Below are 21038 nucleotides of genomic sequence, written 5' to 3' on the forward strand. Positions count from 1 at the left end.
CACATTATGACAAAGCAAGGTGGAGGACGCATGCAGGTTTGAGGCAGTGTTCAGGTGAACTTGTATATATTCACTGATGGAATCATGAACTTTGCATTTTAAGGGCAGCAACCAAAATAAGCTTCTTTTTTTTTTTTGTCAGGATGATGACTCGAAAGCGACTCTTTAAGAGTCCTTAGAGCACCTAAGGGAGAGAAAAAAAAGCCAGCTTGTTGACATGCTTGTCTGCATGAACTGAAAGCTTTGCTGACTGAAACATGATGGAAAAACTTCACCATAGCTATTAAGAGAATGCTGTCAAGCTGTTCTACAAGTAAAAGGACAGAAAGCAAAGACTAAAATATTATGACTTTGATGCTAATAGAGAGCATCCAAGTACTTTTTTGTCCTTATTTGAACTTAAGCATAACAAACATTTTGTGCCTAATGTAATGCCTTTGATAGCTGTTTTTTATTTGCTAATGCAATAAAAATGTGGGGTAAGTCTCCCTAAGTGTTGGTGCTATTGTATATATACACATAGTGTATATAAACACATGTATGCACAAACTGATTTAACTTTTGCCCTCAGCCTCACCCACACCCATATCCCCAACCCAAACAAATCCCTTGAAATGTGGAAGAGAAACAGACACTCCAGGACAGCTGCAAAACAGGATGCCCTTGAGAACGGGACACCCCACCCAACATAGCCTGGGTAAACAGTCCTGTCAGAGAACAGGGGTGGAGCAGAAAACAGGCACAGGGCATGCAGGGCTGACAAAGAGAGAGATCCAAGTTCAAGATGTCTTGGACCCCTAAACTGCTTCAACTACTGCAGCCCTTGTTGTAACATATGGTACAAACCATACTTTTTTAATGTGAACATATTTTTTAAAATGCTTTCATTAAAACATGAGGCAAGATTAGTTTAAGATAAATCTTTTAAAATTGAATCAAGTCCAAACAGGCTCGAAACTGAGTCAAGATCAGGGCAAGCAAGTCAGCTGTCTTACTGATGGTCACAGTGAGACAGATTTAGGTAACATTTACTGTAACAACTCACTCTGAGCATTCTTTAAGAAAAGCTTAAAGTGCTGTAAAATCGATTAAAAATATAGAAGAAAAAATGAAAAGAAAACTGATTTCCCCAACAGGCATATGGCACTTTTGAACTTTCCAGTGCAGTCAATATACATACACTTAAAATAACAGTAAAGGCTTTTAAACTTTTAGGAAGCAGTCATGATTTCTGGAGCCTGTGGGGTCATCATTGACATCAAGGGAAGACATTTTGTGTTTAATTGTCATTTAAAAGTCATGCATACAAACATAAGCCTTCTTTGAATTTGCAATCTTAAATAATTAAATATATAAAATTATGAAATCAATGAAATCTAAAAGAAACTAAAAAAGTGCTGTCCTTCTGGTGCACGTTGCAAATTCTAAAATCTTAAAAATGAATTTTTTGTGTTACATTTACTTACAACTGATAATATATGGAAAACAAGAATCACAGGCATTGGTTTACAATCACAGACTGTCTTTTGGATAACTGTGACCATAAAGCAGTGTCTTCAGATGCTGGATTTTGGAATAGTCCCAACCTAACCAAAAATAATGGATGAGCGACTGAACATAAAAGATGGATGTAGCGAGTACAATGTGACCCAATGTTAAGTGAAGTCCTGTTGTGAAACATTAGCTGGTCTATGAGCTTTAAACTGGATGTAACAAGCAAGTGGAGCTCACTGAGGAACACTACACAGTTACAGGATACTATATCCTGCTTTACCTTCCTTTTGGACCCACAAGTTACAACTTGAGCATGATGATGTACTCAATAACACTTGACGCTAGCAAATGAGATTGTAACATTTAATAAAATTGAGTAAAAGAGCAGAAGCAGTGTTTCCTCAAAGACATGTGTATAATGTGACTTTGATTTGCAACCATTCTTCCCTGCTGGACATTAAGGAATGCACATTTGCATTACAGTCACTTTTTAGATCCATCTTTTATATAAAGTCTTAGTGGATATAATGAAAGAGGGTTTCGTATTGCTCATTTGGCTGCCCAATTGTAGTTTCTCTTCTGTTTTGCATAAAAAGATTGATTTTTAAGAAACTAATCGGTCAAGTTGTAATTATCAGTGGAGCCAATAGCTTTTGCTTAAGCACTGATAGCAAAAAAAAATCATGCAAGCAGGAAGAACTGAGTGCCCCAAATAAATTGCAGACAACTAAAGCCTTTTCTTAAGAGGCATTTTAGTTCGACTTAAACCATTTGCTAGCCAAGATATCAGCTGGGTTTGATGACATATGGCACTATGCCAAAACTTAATCTGATAATCTGTTTAAAATCCTTCACGTTATTATTGTGATGGGGAATAATCACCAGGCATGAAGCGTCAGATATGTTCTACTTTGCTGTGGACATTTTAAAAAATTGTACTGCTCTGCCTCTAAGCTGTATAATTTAATAATATATTATCAGTCGTCAGCCATTGTCTTCTTTGTCTCCAACCATTTAAGTTCTGCTAAGAAATGATTATTCATTCCGTGGTTTTTGCAGTGCTTTAGGGTGTACTGCATTGATGCTCCAAAGTGCTCAGAAATCACAAGTTAAGGCTTTTGGCGATAATGGGGGGTGGAGGACCATTCACATTGGGCTGAAAGTAGATGGCGCAAGACGTAGAAAAGGAGCCAAAAGAGAGCAGGAGACAGTGGAAGCGTGGGTCGGCCCTTGAGACATGTACTGAGTGGATATGGAATGACAGCACAAGCCCAATTAGTCTTGGATGCCAGGGCTGCTACAGGGAGGTCGGTGCAAGTGATCAAGCCATTCATGCATTCAAGCACTCGCCCGCAGGCATTCTCCGCCGACAGCCTGGGTAAAGTTACTCTATCACTGCTTCTGCTGGACTCCTGATCGCTCTCATAGCGCTGCCTCCGCTCTCCCCCTCTCCCTTCCTTCCTTCCTTCCTCTAGCATGAAATGCACTGCCTCGCCCGTTCTCATTTGTCTTTTTTCACACTAATCAAGAGTTACTTGTCTTATTGGTTTTCTTTTTTTTCCCCTCACACATTCACACTTGCTAACACACTCTCTCTTAAAGACATTAACACGCTCCACTCGAAAGCCTGTCCATGCCTGAACAGTGACAGTACCACTCCCTCTGTCCTCTACACCCTCCCACTTTTTCCCCATCCCTAGAACTTGAGTATTACCTCATCCCACTCAGAGGCAAAGGAAGGCATGCGCTCCATGGATGGCTGCCCAGAACTGCAGTTAGACACAGACCCACTTCGGCCAACCAGACCTCCATCCTCCTCTCCGAGTGGTGATGCCAACAAATCAGAGTCTGACTTGGACAAACTTCGAATCAGCCCTGCTTCTGCAGGTCTGACTTTGGCTGCTCCTGCTGATGCAGACTCAGACGAAACCTCACTCAGCTCCTTTATGTCAGCCTCTGGATTCTGGATCACGTTGGTGGGGTTAACATCCGGTGTGCACTCTGCCATTGTTTTTGGAGCTGCCAAGTGCAGCTCAGTGCCCTTAGTGTTTTTCTGCCGTACTCTAACTTGTTCAGTCAGTCCAGAGAGTGATCCAAAGTCTTTGTGGAGTTTTTAAGCTTGTAGTTGTGGAAAGCCAACAGATGTACTGGAAGATGCAGATTAATGAAATATAGATGTTGAAGGTTCAGTTAATCTTTCTGCGCAGCAGCTCACTCAAAGTCATTCAAAGTTCTCCTGTTTTGAGGGAAAGGCGGCACAAATGAGAGACTTGTTGTGCACAGAAACAATAATCAAGGTCCACCCACTAGTTGTATCCTGTAGCCCTCCCCTTACTAACTGGCTGCTCACTTTGATACTCCTACACTTGCTTTTATCCACACATGCAGCTTTTAAAAAAAAAAAAAAAAAAATCAGTTTTTATCATCAGCTCAAGTCATTTATTTAATTATGCAAAGCCTAAAAGAGAGTACTCCCAAAGAAATCTGGGAGGGTAACTCAGGATTAGATAGAGCAAGAAGCACATGTGTTTATAATGTAAATATAAAACATACAGGAAAATGTTTCTACTTTAAGATATAATCTACTCACAAATATTTAAAAAACTTAGACTCACCAGAACCAAAGAAGCCAGAATCAAAGTTTTAACTACTGCATCTTACCTGCTGGCTTTTGCTGGTCCTACCAGTTCTTTCCCCTTCCCCGTGATTGTGTCTGTCCTGCTCTGCTCCAAAATCTCAAGGAGGACTGCTTCTATCCTGTAGTGAGGATCAGACGACGGGAGGATCCCGAAGCCTGGCCTTATTCAGACTGACAGCTGGGGTAATCAGGTTACTGACGCACTGGGTGGCTGCTCCATTTTAAAGGGAGGGAGAGTCGGGATTCCTACGTTGTCGTTCATGCGTGTCTACCAGTGTGGGTGCGTGGAAGAGATTGAGGTTATTGAGTTACTTAGCTTTGTTACTGTAGAGCAGAAAGAGTCAAAAAAGTATTTCAAACCTTTACTAAACCTGTATGGAATACCAATGAGATTTCTAGCAGTGTACCTTTGTGCAGTATACCTATTTATACACAGCGTATTCCTATCTAAAACTCTTTTCTTGGCCCAACTCTGTTCTGATGTTGTGACCTAAAATCTTGGCAAAAAACTAAAGATGTTCCTCCAGGAGCTTCTCCCATTTTCTTACCTCTGCAAATTCTACCTGACCTGAAGCTTTATCGCTAACAGACTTACATATTCATATATTATAATCACAAATCCATTTGAGGCCCAAATATTCACAGTTCAGTGAAACTGATTTTGGTGCCATTTTCATTGTTATTATCATTTATGATTATATTTCTAATCTAATCTTGTTTGCAAAAGCACTCACTAAGTTGTAGGCAGCAGCTCAATCAGGATTATGTACAATACACATCCAGTATGCACACAGTTATTCACATTAAACACATATACAAATGGAATGAAACATCAACTAAGCATAAAACAGGGGTAATAAGGGTCATGCATACAGTTGCAGACAGATGTGACTGCTTCTTCTAGTCATTTGGTGAGACCAACTCACTAAGATTGAACTGATTTTTGCAACTGATTCCAAGCAGCATCTTTAAAAGTCCCCTTCTTTTTTCTAATTCATCCTTACGACCAAAAACATATTTTTTGTATACTTTTTGAAGGATGTAACTCTGTAGGCTCTGCAAAACCAAATGTTCTTGTTCATGAGTTTACAAGAGGACAAAACAGTTCATCCACTTCAAGCATACAATGTGCAATAGCAAGAGTTTTGAGTTTTGTGATGAATCCATCAAGCTTGTGTAAACACCGCGAGGATGCCTGCACACGAATAACGTCAACATAATCCAGCACAGGCATAAAAGCCCTGGGAACAACTCTTTTTTTGGCCTCAGAGGAAGGCAGGACTAGGAATCTAAAATAAATACCAAATTTTATTTGATCTTTTACTAACTGGTAAATGTGAGTCTTTGAAGAGAGAGAGGTAGAGGCATACTGAGATAGTAACACAATTTTAGAACCATGTAAAGTAATGATTAAAAAAAAATCTGAATGGATTTCATTTCACATGTGAGGAGAGTTTAAGATGACACCAGACAGTGTTTCTGCTAGAAAAGGTGTTGAAATGTCACTCTTCAGACAGGGTAGAGATGAGTGTCAGGGATGATTTGTGACAGAAAGAGAACAGCAAGAGTGAAAGGGAATATTCACAAGATGGTAGTGAGACCTACCACGCTGTATGGTTTGTTGACGGCGGCACCGACAAAAAAAAGACGGGAGAAGATTAGACATGCGTAGATCAGGTCGAGCCCTTTGGACTTGGTGACTTAGAGAGGCAGGGTTGAGATGGTTTGAACCAGTAGTTGATGCTCTGGACAACAGGTGGTGAATATGAAGCTCAGAAATAAAGGAGCAAACTCATGGAGAAGGCTCATGAATCTAGTGCAGAATCAAAAGTGAGCCTTTATTTTGGCTGGTGAAAAGTTCATAAACAAAGTCCATCAGAAAACTAAATAAACTGGCTGGAAACAGAGAGAGGAGGTTAACAGATGCTGTGACAAAAGACAAAGGAAGAGCTTGAGCACACAAAAGAAAAAAGACTGGGTGAACAAAGCTTTTCAGTCTGTGGCTCCAAGCCTCTGGAACACTTTACCAACGTTTAGCTGACTCTGTGGAGTCTTTTAAAAAACTCATTTAAATCCATTTATTTATTTGTATTCTGTTTTAATGGTTCTCCATTGATATTAGTTGTGTTTTAATTATCTCACTTTGTGACCTTTGTGTCGGTGAATAGCACTATTTAAATAAACTTACCTACTTACAAAGTCGTTATGGGGAAGTGGACACGGGAGGGTCAAGAGTCACAGGTGACAGTAATCAAATGCAATTACACAGGAGGGGAAGTGAATTAAACTCAAGACACTATGAGAAACTATAAAAATAAAACAGGAAGTGAGGACCATAACTGAATGGGAAATGCAGGAACAATAAAAATCCTAACATAAAGCAGTTGACACGGGGGAATAAAATAGGAAACATTGAGGGAATAAAATATACCAGCAGAGAAAGTAAATGGAACTAAACACTGAAGACTGAAAATGCTACGGAATAACACAAAGATGACAGCATAAATAATGCATAAATAATGAACAAACTAACTGACAAACAGAAAATATTTAACAATAAAAAGAACCTGAAAGCCCCAAACTGAAAAAGGTGGGTCAAACACCCAGGACCATAACACATGCAGAGGGTTGATGTGACAGAGGAGGATGGCTGGGATAGGGTGAGAGGGAGTGAGGGTGAGGGAGGCAGATGATCCACTGTGGCAACCCCTAAAGAGAGCAGGCAAAAGAAGAAGACTCTTTCATCAAGAGGTGAAAAAATGTATCAAAATGTATCTAAAATTGAGGGCTTATAGTCACCTGAACTATGACTTCATGAGAGATTCTTTCAAAATGTGGCTATTTTTAATATGATCACCCCTCACCATGTCAGAAAGTTGGAAAATTTTTAGCTTGACATAATTTATCAATTATATATATGAGTTTTTGTTAAGTACAAAGGTTTTAAACATTGAAATAGGAAATCTTGATGATATGGCAGGAAGATCTCACACCCCCTGTGCTATTTATGACTCTTCTCAAAGGGCGCTGACGCTGACAAAAGATTCTCTTGTGAGGCATCCTTAGTATTCACAGGCAGCCATAGCAGTGCACAGCTCGCCTCTGTGCCCTGTGCCCTCAATCAGCCAAGTTCCTTGCATGCTCACCTCTTCCCCATGGGCAGTGCTGGTATGAGCATGACAGAAAAGATAACATCCTTCGTTCGCCAAGGAGGGTTCATACAGCCAGACGCTGCTTAGGCTCGCAATAACAAAACCCTTTCCTAATGACGCACGCTGGATTGAACGTCTAATGATGAAACAGTTTAAGTTATACACGTATTCAGTGCCATTTTAAACAATACAAGCTCTGGAAAAAAAAACGTTACGAGATAATGATGTCTTCACGCCATATTAGAGAGACAAAAATAAAACATGCATCCCCTCCTTCAGCTGGCTGGATGCTGAGCCTTAGGGTAAAGACAGTGGTGACTCATGAACACTCCTCTAACAAAGACATGCACACTGTGCAAGTAACAGAGAGGCAGTGTATACAGTAAACGCACATGCTGAAGTGCAGTGTTTTCAAGTGCACAGGGTTTGTGTCTGTGAATGTGGATTTTGTGCCCCTAAATTGTTTGCACACCGTGACACATGAATGCCTTTTTAGGATTCCTCTGATTCTTCTTGTTTTATCTGCACCTGCTGTATGTGTCTCCAGGTCTACAACTGACATTTTTAATAACATTTCAAAACTTCTAATACCATTTTCTCATCACTCCAGTATGTAAATCATTATCCTTCTCTGCAATTTGGTGCCCTGCAGTTCCCACCTAATCAGTCGGCATTACAGGCACAGAGAATGAGGCCACTGGGTAAAGATCTAATAAAGTTAATCAACCGAGGACGCTATTACCTTCAGATAAGTTCCAAAACAAGTGCTGCAAATCAGCGTCTGATGAAAATCGTAAAAAGTGAAATACAGCTCCCTGCATGCCTGTGAATGCGTAGATCCAAACGGCATTTTTTCACTTGTTTGCCTTGGAGAGATTTAGAGTACATTAACCCCAGAGTCATGGATCCGAATGCTTTGATGCTAACCTCTGAGGTCCTCTGGTCCCAGAGGCAGCAGGGATGCCATTCATCCATGCTATCATTTTCACAAACCCCAAAAGTGGAAATTATTACTATTTATCATTGGTGTAGCAGAGCAGTCCAAGGACTGATATCATACTAGATCCAGTTGTGCTTAGAAGACTAGAAAAAAAGGTCATTTAGAGGGCAACAACGCAGCAGATACACATTCTGAAATAACCCCGAAACACATTCGGGACCTCAGCAGCAAAAGTCATGTGTTTGCCATCATTTTGGAGCTACTGAGAACAAGTGTTTCACTCTGAATCAACACTCGGCAACACTACAAATGTTCCTTCATTGTAAAAGACACTTCAAAGTCAAGGGATGAAATGAATCACTTCAAATAGAGGCAACAGCAAAACTACCTGCTGTTAGCTCAGAGTAGCTAAAGATGAGGCTCCTGTGAAAGCTTTCCAGCAGACACGAACAGCACTGACCTCTCAGCAGGGAAATGGGAGGGCAAGTGTGCACGGCTGAGTGAAGACGTAGTGCTGGATATCCGTCAGCGTTAGAGGAGGAGGGCAAGAGAAAGAGAGACTAGAGGGTAGAGATGTGATCTTTTCTCAGAGTTTAGTGGGGTTTTGTCAGTCATCTCACTTTGCTATTTTTTCAGACTCTCTTTTACCAGTAAGATCTGAAATATTTGAAGGCTATGGGAAATGAGGTTTCCTAAACTGAAGGAGGCAACAGTTGGCTACCTGATAGTGTGTTTCTAATTAAATAGCTTGGAAATGGTGATGCCCAAAGAGTTTGGTGGTTAACAGTTTTCAGCTATTTTGTAAAGTGTGGTAAAAGAGTGGTTCACCACTCAAAAAAAGCCTATTTGTTTACCGAACATGTGCAGCTATTAATTTATTACTGTACCTCTGCCAAGGACGTAGCATTTGCATGCATATATACATGTCATTCTTTCTGTCTGTAAACACAATAGCTCAAAAAGTTTTGAATGAAATCTGATAAAACTTTGTAGAGGTGTAGAGTTGATTCATGTTAACAATCCTTTTAAATTTGGCTTACATCCTTCAAGGTCTTCAGAGTCAGCTTAATGATTTATTCATCAAAATTTGACAAAAAGGATTATAACTTAGAAACTATGATTCTTACAAGTGTGCTATTGTCAACGAATAATACGTATGTAATAAAGATTTAAAATATGATGTCACATTTGACCTCTGACCTCTCCTTCAAGGTCAATAGGCCAATCATAAGTAAGATTTTTCTTACATCCATTGTTTGTATTGACAACATATAGCCATAGAGGGAATGATATATGGGGGTTCTAAGTATCCCGTCAGAGTTTGTATCCAAATATCATGTCACATTTGACCTCTGACCTCATTTTTACATTTTACATCTGCCTTTCTTTCATGTTGGCCCCAAAATATGTTATTTTTACTGCACTACAAACCTCTTAAATCATGCTTAAAAAGAATAAAGAACACAAAATGAATATACAAAAAACAATACGATTCCCTTAAAAGTAAATACTGCTCAGAGACTGAGCTGCCTCACTAGAGGTTTGCAGTCTTGGAGTGCTTCTTGTTTAGACTATTTTTGACGTGGGTTTCCCGTTTTTGGAGACATCGCCCTTCTGTTGAATGTGTGTTTTGGTTTTCACATGGAACAGGGTCCTTTTACGTCTGAGATGTAAATTTTGTCATTGGACAGCAAGTGCTAGGATCTGTGTGTAGATATCTGCGTGCCTGCCAGTTTTTTGTGACACATTGTGATACTACACTGTACTGATTACGCATGTGCCGTTCAGTCAGATTTTAAAGAAGCATTATAGGAATCATGACTCGTCTGTGCGTTGCAGTCCGTATCTGCAACTGAGAATAATCCCAAAGTCCAGTTTGTTTGCCAAGTATGACTGCTGCATGCCACGTCCAGGCGTGGTTAAGTGTACGGCACCCTGAGTGGCTTAAATAAGTTTCCCCAGGCATGGTATGTGTACAGCCAGACCACACCCAACAAATGAACTCCAATGATTCCTGAACTACAGCTGCCTCTTCTAAGATGGAACTAGATGGCAGTTACCTTGTGGTCTTCAAAACACCATAAAAAATACAGTTGAAAAACTCAGCAGGCATGTCGCTTTCCAGAAATCAGGACATGTTTCCAAAGACCTTATTGTGAGCATTTTTATGCAGACAATATTTTGTTTTCGCTGCCTACGGGGGCGTTAATCTGCAGAATGAGTGAAGTTGTTGGCAGGTATAGTAGAAGAGAAAATACTTGAATACATGAAACTGCTCACAGCAGGTTCATGATGTATGGAAAGAGACTTTGTTACAGAGGTTTCACTTATTTATTTATTTTTTTGGCACTTTGGGCACCACAAAGCAAGCACCATTTAGGGTCCATTATATTAAAGAGAAATCAAATATTACTTAAGAATTTATATCCATATTTAGGCAATTCTAATGTATAAATTAAGCTTAATAGGCACAGAGTCATGTGCAGACATCCATGGCCCTGAGGTGATGGTCATGACTTTGATGATCCCCATTTTTCCCCCTGTTTAACGAGACTCTCTTGTGTGATTGTGACTAAAGGGTTCATTACAGTCTTTGAAGGGATTTTCACTGACCTTGGTGGTCCTGTGGGACTTTTTCTAATGCCATTATCAGATAAGAAGTGAAATATATCTAATATTTTAGATTTATATTTTCAACTGGCACATTTATGTACAGTGTAGCTCTGTCACATTACACCAAGAAGGTTAATGTGTGGAGTCCTGTCTGTTCCTGCATGACTTCCCTCCCTCACACAGCCCAAAGACATGCATGTCAGGCTAACTGGTTTTCAACTTATTCTTCCTCCCGTCTCCACCAGCTGGTCATAGCAGATAGATGCCCTTTCCTGACTTAGTTGGAGGTTTCTTCCTGTTTAGAGGGCGTTTTTCCTTCCCACTGTTGCCAGGTGCTTGCTCAAAAAATGCTTTTTGATTGTTGAGGTTTTTGCTGTGTTATTGTAGAGTCTTTACACTCAAAAAACTTTGTTTGATTACTTAGATATATAAAAATGCTTGATTAATATAAATCTATTATGTTTATGGTTATTAATTGATTCCTTCTTGTTGGTTATATTTGAATTAAAGAAATTCAGATCAACTAGATTTATATGTGTTCACCCACTGACAACAGACTCTGTCATTGCTAACTATTACGTATGCTCCACACCCTGGAAAAAGTTCAAATCAAAGCAAGTGGGAAGAAACATTGGAACGCTGATAAGCAACACATCCTCAGAACTACTATTTGCAGAACTACTTTTTTTTGCACCCTTAATACCAAGGGTAAATAATGCATAACTAATGTACAATTATATACCTCAATATATTCATTTCTGTAGGAGTGATGAGTAAATCTTTTATAAGTTTATAATTAACAATGATACCTCAACCCTATGCTGTGTTGTTTGTTTTCCAGTATACCCCATGCATGTTTTTACTCTTACTGATCTTACTGGTCTTGCTGTAGATATTTTACAATTATTAATTACCTTTCATGGTTAATATCTTGCTCAGTGTCAAATTTCTTTCCATTCATGAAAATATTCCTATTTTCCCTCCTCTGACTGATTATAATCATTAAACATCTGATGTGTCAAGGTTGAAATGAGAGTTCTTTGTGTGTGTTTTACAGTTGAAATGTAAGTAGAATTTATTTGATTATTCTTGACTTTACCAGAAGTACATCACAAAATAAATGAGCCCTTTATCTGCTCGTTGGCGCCTGCTCTTTAATCCATGGTAAGTTTTTTACACATTTCTAATTAGATGCACATTTATGTACTTGGGGTTTGGGTAAGCTTCATAATATTATCCTTGGACTCCACTAGAGGATATTGTACGTAATGCATGGTGGCATTGATATGCAGTAACTTATACTTAAATACTATGCTGAAATCATTTACATGATTTGCCATTTTAAATATATGGCTTCAGTAAACTAATCAAAAATATGGGGGTGTTAGTCTAGTTAGGTTAAGATTAACAACCAAACTGGATGAAATGGTTATTTACAGTATACTGTATGTCAGTATATACAGTATGCTGTGTTTATGTGTTCATAAGGTAATAGTCTTGTTGCGGTGCAATTTTTAAATGAATTATATTACTTAAGATATTAAAACTGTATTCTATATTACAGGACAAATCAGGATCATTCATTTGAGGGATTCTTGAGAATTCATATTTAGATAAGCTTTGTCTTGCCTTCAGATGTTTGTTAAAATGTCTGTATTTCTTCTTTTAATAGTAGACTTGTGTTTTTATCAGACACAATACAGACATGGAGGGTAGGAGTGAGAACAAAAACAATGTTGGGGCTGTATGTGACAGAGAAGATGCCCGTTTGGATATCAGTGTCTTCATTCAAGCTGTGGTGTTCCTCACTGGTCTGGCTAGAACTGCACAGGCATGTGGTCTGCTGTTTGGACTTTAGCTATCCACCAGAGTTCAAATACATGTTTGAAGATATTTTGGAATCTTGATGGACACAAATTGTTATCCACAGCAAAAACTCTCAAAACCAAGCTTAGTGTTAGGTTCAAGATAGTTGAATGTGTGTGTGAATGGGTGGATGACTGGTTGTGTAAAGCACTTTGGGGTCCTTAGGGACTAGTAAAAGTGCTATACAAATACAGGCCATTTACCATTTACCATAAAAATATAGGCAACTAACTCAGTTTGCTTGGAATTTTTAAAAACATGTTGAGTCTTGGAAACTGTTGTGGACAACAACTCATTAATTTGTTTTTCCTAGAGAAATGATGAAATGGGTGCAACACCCACGAATGCTAAACTCGAGGGTTTTTTTTAAATGAGACTTCACAAACCCAATTTTTGCCTTTTACTTTTGAATTTATGTTAAATATGTTAATACATTATTTTATTTTTAAATGGTATGTTTTAATATTGACTGTTGAACCTGTTATAACAGCAATGTCGGGTGTGTTAATAATGTAATTTATCTAGAATTTTTTTTATCTCATTAAATGAATCTAATTGAAACAAGATTGATATTCATAATACTTGACCTGTATCAGTTCATTCAACAAGAGTGACACTTGTTACACAAAGTAAATAATAGTGTTTAAAATAGGCAAAATTTTGTTGCTCTGCAGTATTTGATTGAGGCTGAGTAAATTAACACAAATTCTGTTGGATTTACTAAAGCCAAATATTTGGACTCAATGAAAGGTTAATAAATTAAAGCTACATAACTGAATAAGATTTTTTGACGAATTTATTTCATGTTCATATAACTTTATCAAGATAGATTAAGCAAACGAGAGTTTTTGGTGGCGTGATAAAATTATGTTCATTCAACAGATTAATTTTTTGAGTATACCATACAATATAAAGCCCAATGAGACGACTGCTGTTGTGATTTGGCACTATATAAATAAAACTGAATTGAATTAAAACTGGCCTTAGGTGTGAATGTAGAATGAATGATTGTCTCTTCTTTAGCCCTGTGATAGACTGGCAACCCATCAAACTCCACCTATCACTATTGCGGTAGGCTCTAGACATCTTGCGACCCCTAACTCGATAACTAGTAAGGAAAGTGGATGGCTATTTGCAGAGCTGTGATATTGACATAGGCATCAGCTGTACTTACACTTCTTGAGTTTATATGCAGGGCACATAGCGGGTTGAGAGCGGGTTGTCTATAAATCAGAAGGTTAGTGATTCGATCCTGATCTCGTTGGGTTCACATCAACAGAGATCTGACCTGAAGGGTCCTTGGGCAAGATACTAAACTTAAGTACCTGCTGCATCTGTTGGACTGTACTTAAAGACTCAAATTGCTGTTAGAAGGTGAATGTGGCTTTGCTCACTTTCAGAAGAAAAGTGCTATAAGTTGCAGTCCATAAGCTTGGTAACACTTATTTGCATTTTAAACTAAACTGGTGACTACGGGAAACATACCTTGTAAAGATTATGCATTTGAACTGTCATACATCTGCTAGCATGGCTGTTAACTGATCAGGGAAAAGAAATAAGGTGTCAGAGTGCTGCCCTGAATTTTCTTGCATTAAAGAGTATTCACTCAGTGGAAAATATAAGTTTCCACTTATGTTTAGTGCGAAAGCAATTGGACAAGAGCAGTGTGCTCGGAATCTGAAGGCTCAGGAATGTGTTGATAGGCAGCAGATGCCTTTGAACAAGTTGTTGTGATGGTGAGAAACAGGGAGAGCTGTATCCTTAGCAGACATTTAAGGATTGTTTCCAAGAAATGTACCAGCGAAATCTGGTTATATGATCAACGCCATTACAGGTTTTATATGCCATCATTGTCAAAAGGATATAAAATACATTTTCGGTGTGGTGTGATAAGGGATTGCTCATTCTTTGCTTTCACACTGCGAGGAGTCGTGTGAAACAGTAAATGCTGCCGGCCACATAAGGACAAAGATAAAATTAACAGATAAACATAACAGGCCGGAAAGATCAGAATCAAAACACAACCTGGAATCTAACTGTATCTCTGCCATTTGCATGCAAGAACAGAAACAGTAGTATGTTGGCTTGTGTGTGGGGTGGGTGGGTGTTTACCTGCAGTGTTGTCATGCATGAATGCACGCATAAGCGTTTTATGGCCGCACATGCACGTATGTATGCATGCAGGGTAAATGTTTGTGTTGGAGAGCCAGAGGCATGCAGAGCTTCCTGTGTTAGGTTAATGCTCCCTGTGTCGCTCTCAGTGAAAACAATGGGCACAGCTCCATGTTTCTGAATTTCCCATCAGGGGGACGATGATGACAATCGCCACTGACAGATTAAACACGTTCCCTGTTTTTACTGCGGCTGGCTCAGAATATCACGGTTAAAGAGAAGAAAAAGGAACACCACAGATTTTCCACTTGTATTTAAGTGCTAACAATTTTCTGCTTCTTACTGAAGGTACATGGTGAGGCATTGAATGGGGAACACATTTATATTCAGAGGAAAGATGGGACAAAGGGAGAAGACGCAATCTCATTCTCACCCTACACAGGTAGAGTGAGGATGAGAGGGCAGAGTAATTAATCCACAGATAATGCTGATGGTTCACAGCCAGGTCACTTTCAGCGTAACATCACCATAATAGCTGCCCTTGACAAGCTCCATATTCACTGAGCACCGGAAATGTATGTCTAAATGATAGTAATGATATTGGCAGTCATGAATCAATGAGACATGCTCAATATATTCAGCAAGAGAGAGTCGAGAAATTTATTCTCAGCGATGTGATAGTGTCAGACAATGCACTTCCATTATGAACCGGCTCACACAGCACTTTAAGATAGATTAAGAACACAAGTTGAGAATAAAGACATTAATCACTGTTGATAGCTGAAGAAAAAAATCCATTTATAAAAGAAAGGTTTGTACATGTTTAAGGTACAAAATACTACAGGAGCTTCTTTCTTTCTATCGTCACCTCTTTGTTGGACAAACTCTGGTCCAAACCCCTGGCTAAATCTGCCTTCATCTTTAGATATGCAACACTAACTCCAGTGCTTTTAGCCTTTTCAAACTTTCTCAACAACAAAGAGAGCAAGAATCCTCTCCTTCTACAAAAATAGACTCTGCCCTTGACTCTATATTGAGCACATTTTTAGAAACAACTTTACTTGTTGCTGGAGTAAAAGATGGCACAGCACTCTAGCATTCATCCTCGCTGTGATGATGACATCTTCAGATTTAAAAGGTGACATTACAGGAAATGTTTTGTTTGAACCTTGATTTACCTGCTTGTTTTTATTTTTAGAAGAAGAAATGTCTCTGTTGTTTTATGTGTATAAAACGTGTTTTTTTCAGTCAGTAATAGCTGCAAATGTGCAAATTAGCATCTCCTCAGAGAAGCATGCCTCGGCAATTTGAAGACACTAATGACAGTAAAAACTCTGAATTCTCACAAACTGTGCTTAGAAAATGGTTTCAGTTTTGTTTTAAGGTACTGAATATGTTAATTTAGCAGAAAGCTGATTATCGGATCAACAAATCTTTGGCAAATGAGTGATGTTAGAAAAGAAACCACAGAGTGGACTAGCAGTCTAAAATACACTTTGATAAAGACGGGCCTTAGCTAATTTCTAACAAGAGCCGAGTGCTTGTATTAAACACCATCACATGCATGAGTGAGATAGTAACAGATGATGGCTTTTTCAATTTCCACGTCGGTGCATATTGACTGGCAGAAGAGAACAAGAGAAATTTCTATAGGAGAGATAAGCTATTTGATTGCAAAGACAGCACCCAGCAGAAACAATTTGCAAAACTTGAGGCAGTTTCACATGTGCCTCTGAGGCAAAGATTTTTCAGACTTCTTTCTTTTCTGCTGTTAATCTTCCACAGCCATTATGGATAAAACTGCAGATTTTGCACCTTCGCTTTGTTCGTTTCATCTTCTGTGTGCATGAGCAAGTGAAAAGGACTGTACTGGAGGGCATTAAGTTGTTCATGATCCTGATGATAAGAACACAGAATGAACATGAGCAGGAAAGCCTTTATGGCTGCACCATGTGGGGCTGCTGTCAGTCAAGTGAGTATTATCATTCTATTTTTAAAAGAGAAGACAGAAGAGAGAAAAAATGTTTAAAGTTTTCAGCATTTGGTGAGAAACATTTTAAATGCCTTATTTTTTAGGCTTTTGAGGTTATTATGTATATAAACGAATATACTACATCCTGCACTTGGAAAATGTTCCTTTATATAATTGATATAGTTTATCCAGAATAGCCAAAAACAGTCACTGGACACTTTATTAGGTACACAAATTCAACTGTGCATTAACACACATCTAATCGGCCAGTCACATGGAAGAAAATCAGTTCATTTGGGCATGTAGATATGGTCAAGACAAAATGCTGATGTTCAGACTGAATGTCAGAATGGTGAAGAAATGTGATTTAAGACATTCTGAATGTGGCATGGTTGCTGTTGCCAGATGGGCTGCTCTGAGTAATTCAATAGCTGCAAGTTTACTGGGATTTTCCCACACAACCGTCTCATGGTTTTCAGAGAATGATTTTATAAACCAAAAAATCCCGGTACAGCCAGATGAGCAGAATCAACTACCTCACAAGTGTTGCTTTATCATGTTCATCCCTTCATAACCACACTGTACCCATCTTCTGATGACTGCTTCCAGGAGGATAAAGTGTCATGTCACAATGTTCAAATGATCTCAAACTGTTTTTTTTTTTTTAACATGACAGTAAATTCATTGTACTCAGATGGCCTCCAGAGTCACTAGATTGGTCCAATTTGGGAGCTGGTGGAACAGGAAAACACAGATTATGCTATCATTATACTATCATGTTAGTATGAACTAAAATCGAGTATTTTCAGCGTTATGACAAATTAAAGCAGTTCTGAAGGCAGACTGGTGCCCAACTGAGCTTTAACAATCTTCTACTGTCCAATTTTGGTGACCCCGTGTGAATTGTAGCCCCCTTTTCCCAACTTAGCTTACAGGAGTGGCACCTGGCGTGGTCTTCTGCTGCTGTAGCACATCTGTTTCAAGGAAGAATGTGTTGTGCATTCAAAGATGCTCTTCTAAATACCTCAGTTGTAACAATTAGTTATTTGAATAACTGTTGCCTTCCAATCACCTTGAAGAAATCTGGCCAATTTAATGACTTGTGGCTTCAACAAAACATTTTCTATCAGAGAACAACCATGTTTTCTCTTTCTCTGTACACCCAGGGATTGTTGTGCAGATTAAGTTTCTAAAAACCTCAGACTAGCCAGCTGTCACCAACAACCGTGTGCGTTTACAGAGTCGCTTAAATCACCTTTCCTCCCATGCTCAGTTTGAACTTCAGCAGGTTGTCTTGACTATAGTCCCTATAGTTACTGGTTTAACATCTTCTTGTTTTAATGTGTTTTATTTTTGTCCCATGTTATACTGCATTTTAAACTTATAATGTTGTGCTTTTCTTGACAAAGGTTAACGTTCAAAGAATGTAATTAAAAAAGCATGTATATCAAATGTTGGGAAAAGTGCAATAAAGGTAAGACAAACTAGAAATGTTCTGAGTACACTGGAGCAACATCATATGAACAGAGGGGCAGGGTGTGCTTTAAAAAGCCAGAAAATGAGATTTCCTAAGAAAAGCACAAAAATAATCTTGTGATGCCACATCAACGATTGACTTGGGAAACTCTTAAAAGGCAGAAATTTGCAACTGCTTTTAAATGCATGTATGGACGGGAACCATATGTTTGAGGTGATGAGGACCCTAATAAAAAATTCAAGTCCTTTAGTTGGAGGTGAGGTTATATGAAAAATTTATCAGGTGACTTTATTCCAAATTTAGACTTTTGGAATTGGGGAAAACAAAAACACTCCAGAAGAGAAGATCTCTCTTCTCTATGTGCCTGGATTTTTCTTTTTCTGTAGCTTTTAAAATTCAGCTTGACTGTTAGAAAGGTTCATGCCTTATGAAGTATCTATCCATGTAAACAATCATAAGAATAGGAATAATTTGAAACTTGATTTTAAAGGTTAAACATTTATTCATTCATTTGAATTCATTAGGATCTGTTATCATAAAGGAATACTTCATATATTTAAACGGTTGGTATGGTTGCGTTGCTGTTTAGGAAGAAAATTAGGCAAATTTAAGTTGTTAGAAATCGTTTTTATGTATTTTGAGCAGCTGACATGCATTTGGAGATGCTTGCATAGTCAAATGTAAACGTAGTCAACACCACTTGCTCAGCATCACTGGGTCCATCCATCTCAGATAGTCTTTTTAGAGCATTCCCTGCTTGACCGTCTCGAATTTGCATGAAAATTTTATGGTACAAAGATTGAACATACAGTTTATTATAGTTGTAAATTTCAAATCCTTACAAAAGAGAAAGAATGAATGAATTTCTGACTTAAATATTGATTAATGGAGCTGAGCATTTACATTCACTGGTCATTTTATTAGGTACACCTCGCCTGTACCACCTCAGACATCCTTTTGCATTTAGAATTCCCTTAATTCTTCATGGTATACATTCAACAAGGTGGTGGATACATTCCTCACAGGTTTTGCTCCCTATTAACATGATGCAATCTTCTATTGCAAAATTGTGGTGAGCCTGCGCAAATTTCAGCCTCTGTTTCCTGTTCGTAGCTGACAGCACTGGCAGCTACGAACAGTGCTGGCTGTCAGCTACGAACAGTGCTGTCAGCTGACAGCACTGTTATGATTGTTTACATGGATAGTTTACATGGATAGACACAATCTCCTCAGTGCATATCAGTTTGCTCTTTTGCTACAGTAGCCCATCTGCTTTGAGGATCAATATGGTGTGTGTTCAAAGACGCTCTTCTGCATACCTTGATTGTATTACGAATGCTTATTTGACAATTGATCCCTTCCTATCTGCTTAAAGCTTTCTGGTTATTCTCCTTTGACTTCTGCCATGAACAAGGCATTTTCAACCAGAGAACTTCTGCTCATTGGATATTATCTCTTTTTGGACCATTCTCTGTAAACACTCGAGATGGTTGTGTGAGAAAATCCAAGTAAATCATCAGTTTCTGAAATACTCAGACCAAGCCATCTGTCACCAACAAGCACGCCACGTTCAGAGTCATTTAAATCACTTTTCCTCGCTCAGTGAACTTCAAGCAGGTTGTCTTGACCATTTCTACATGCCTAAATGCAGTAAGTTGTTGCCATGCAACTGGCTGATTAGATATTTTTTTTAACGAGCAGTTGAACTATAAATAACATAGTGGCAGGTGAGAGTAGCGTTTTCTTCGGGCCTTTTTGTACTAACTTAAAGTGCAATAATGTCTGACAGTTCCAACCATATCAGTAGTTTAGGGTAAATTGTTTGGCTGTCCTTTTGACTTTATGGAACTCATCTGTAAAGTGCAAAATACTTGTATGCAAATGCTAACAGATGAATATTTAACACACAGTTATTTATAAAACATGGCAATGCACAACGCAGTGGAGCAGGTGAAGGAGAATCACTGTCAGTGTCCACAGAGCATACAGCTGGCCGGTGGCACCCTTGGGGTGGGCTTAAGACAGTTTATACTGAAGCAGGGCAGCTAACAATGTTATATGCGCTCAAAATGTTCACCCAGTGGCAGCGAATGACTAGTTCTTCAGTTAAATATAGACATTTATCCGATGGCGTGTCGTCATTTTGCTCAAGGACACTTTAGCAGGCTGTTCATGATTGAATCTCCTCAGTGCAGTAGAGTAATAGTAAATACTCTTCATCTCCCATCCCAGTATGCTCCACTGTGCTGACAGTAGGTCTAAATCAATCCTGGAGGGAGAAGAAATAATAATTCCAACTTCCTTCCTGGTCACTGGCATGGCCCACTCATCAAATTAGCTTTAATTGAATCTGATTCAGTGTCATTCATTTACTAACCAACTAGGCGTTGCATTTCATCATCTCTCAGGAAGAGTATTGTTCAGAGTAATCAAGAAGGAAATCTTGGGAGAAGTGTAGGTTGTGGAACAAAACACAGGTTAAAATGTGAGGCGAGTGAGAGATGAGATGCAAGCCTTGCTTTGTTTTCCAGATACTGTTGTGTAGTACATCTGTATCAGCCGGCAGGCCCACGGGAGCCCCTGCTGGCCAACACAACCACTGTTTGAAACAAGCAGATTCAAGAGGCTCTCCCTAAGGCCAAGGAAAATGGATATTGATCTGGAGCCATGACTAAATGGATTAAATTACAGAGTAGTGTTGGTAGCAGGGCAGCAGAGAGAACGAGGCAAGAGGGAGGAGGAGGAGAGGAGGTAGAAGAGTTGGAGGAAGAGAC

At 38.9% G+C, this 21038-nt stretch overlaps 1 protein-coding gene across 1 annotated transcript in view; it reads right to left on the reverse strand.

Annotated features, from left to right (window-relative positions):
- The window catches only part of anks1ab (ankyrin repeat and sterile alpha motif domain containing 1Ab), a 49175-nt gene extending 44896 nt beyond the window's left edge, over positions 1-4279 (reverse strand). Inside the window, exons 1-2 of the mRNA XM_031739851.2 lie at positions 4156-4279; positions 3209-3730 (exon numbers count right to left, since the gene is read on the reverse strand). Of these exons, the coding sequence (XP_031595711.2) occupies positions 3209-3502 (294 nt within the window). The 5' untranslated portion in view covers positions 3503-3730; positions 4156-4279. The remainder of the gene's footprint in view (positions 1-3208; positions 3731-4155) is intronic.
- Positions 4280-21038: the final 16759 nt, after the last annotated feature.

The sequence above is a fragment of the Oreochromis aureus genome, linkage group 5 (genome assembly GCF_013358895.1).
Source record: "Oreochromis aureus strain Israel breed Guangdong linkage group 5, ZZ_aureus, whole genome shotgun sequence".
Lineage (NCBI taxonomy): Eukaryota > Metazoa > Chordata > Actinopteri > Cichliformes > Cichlidae > Oreochromis > Oreochromis aureus.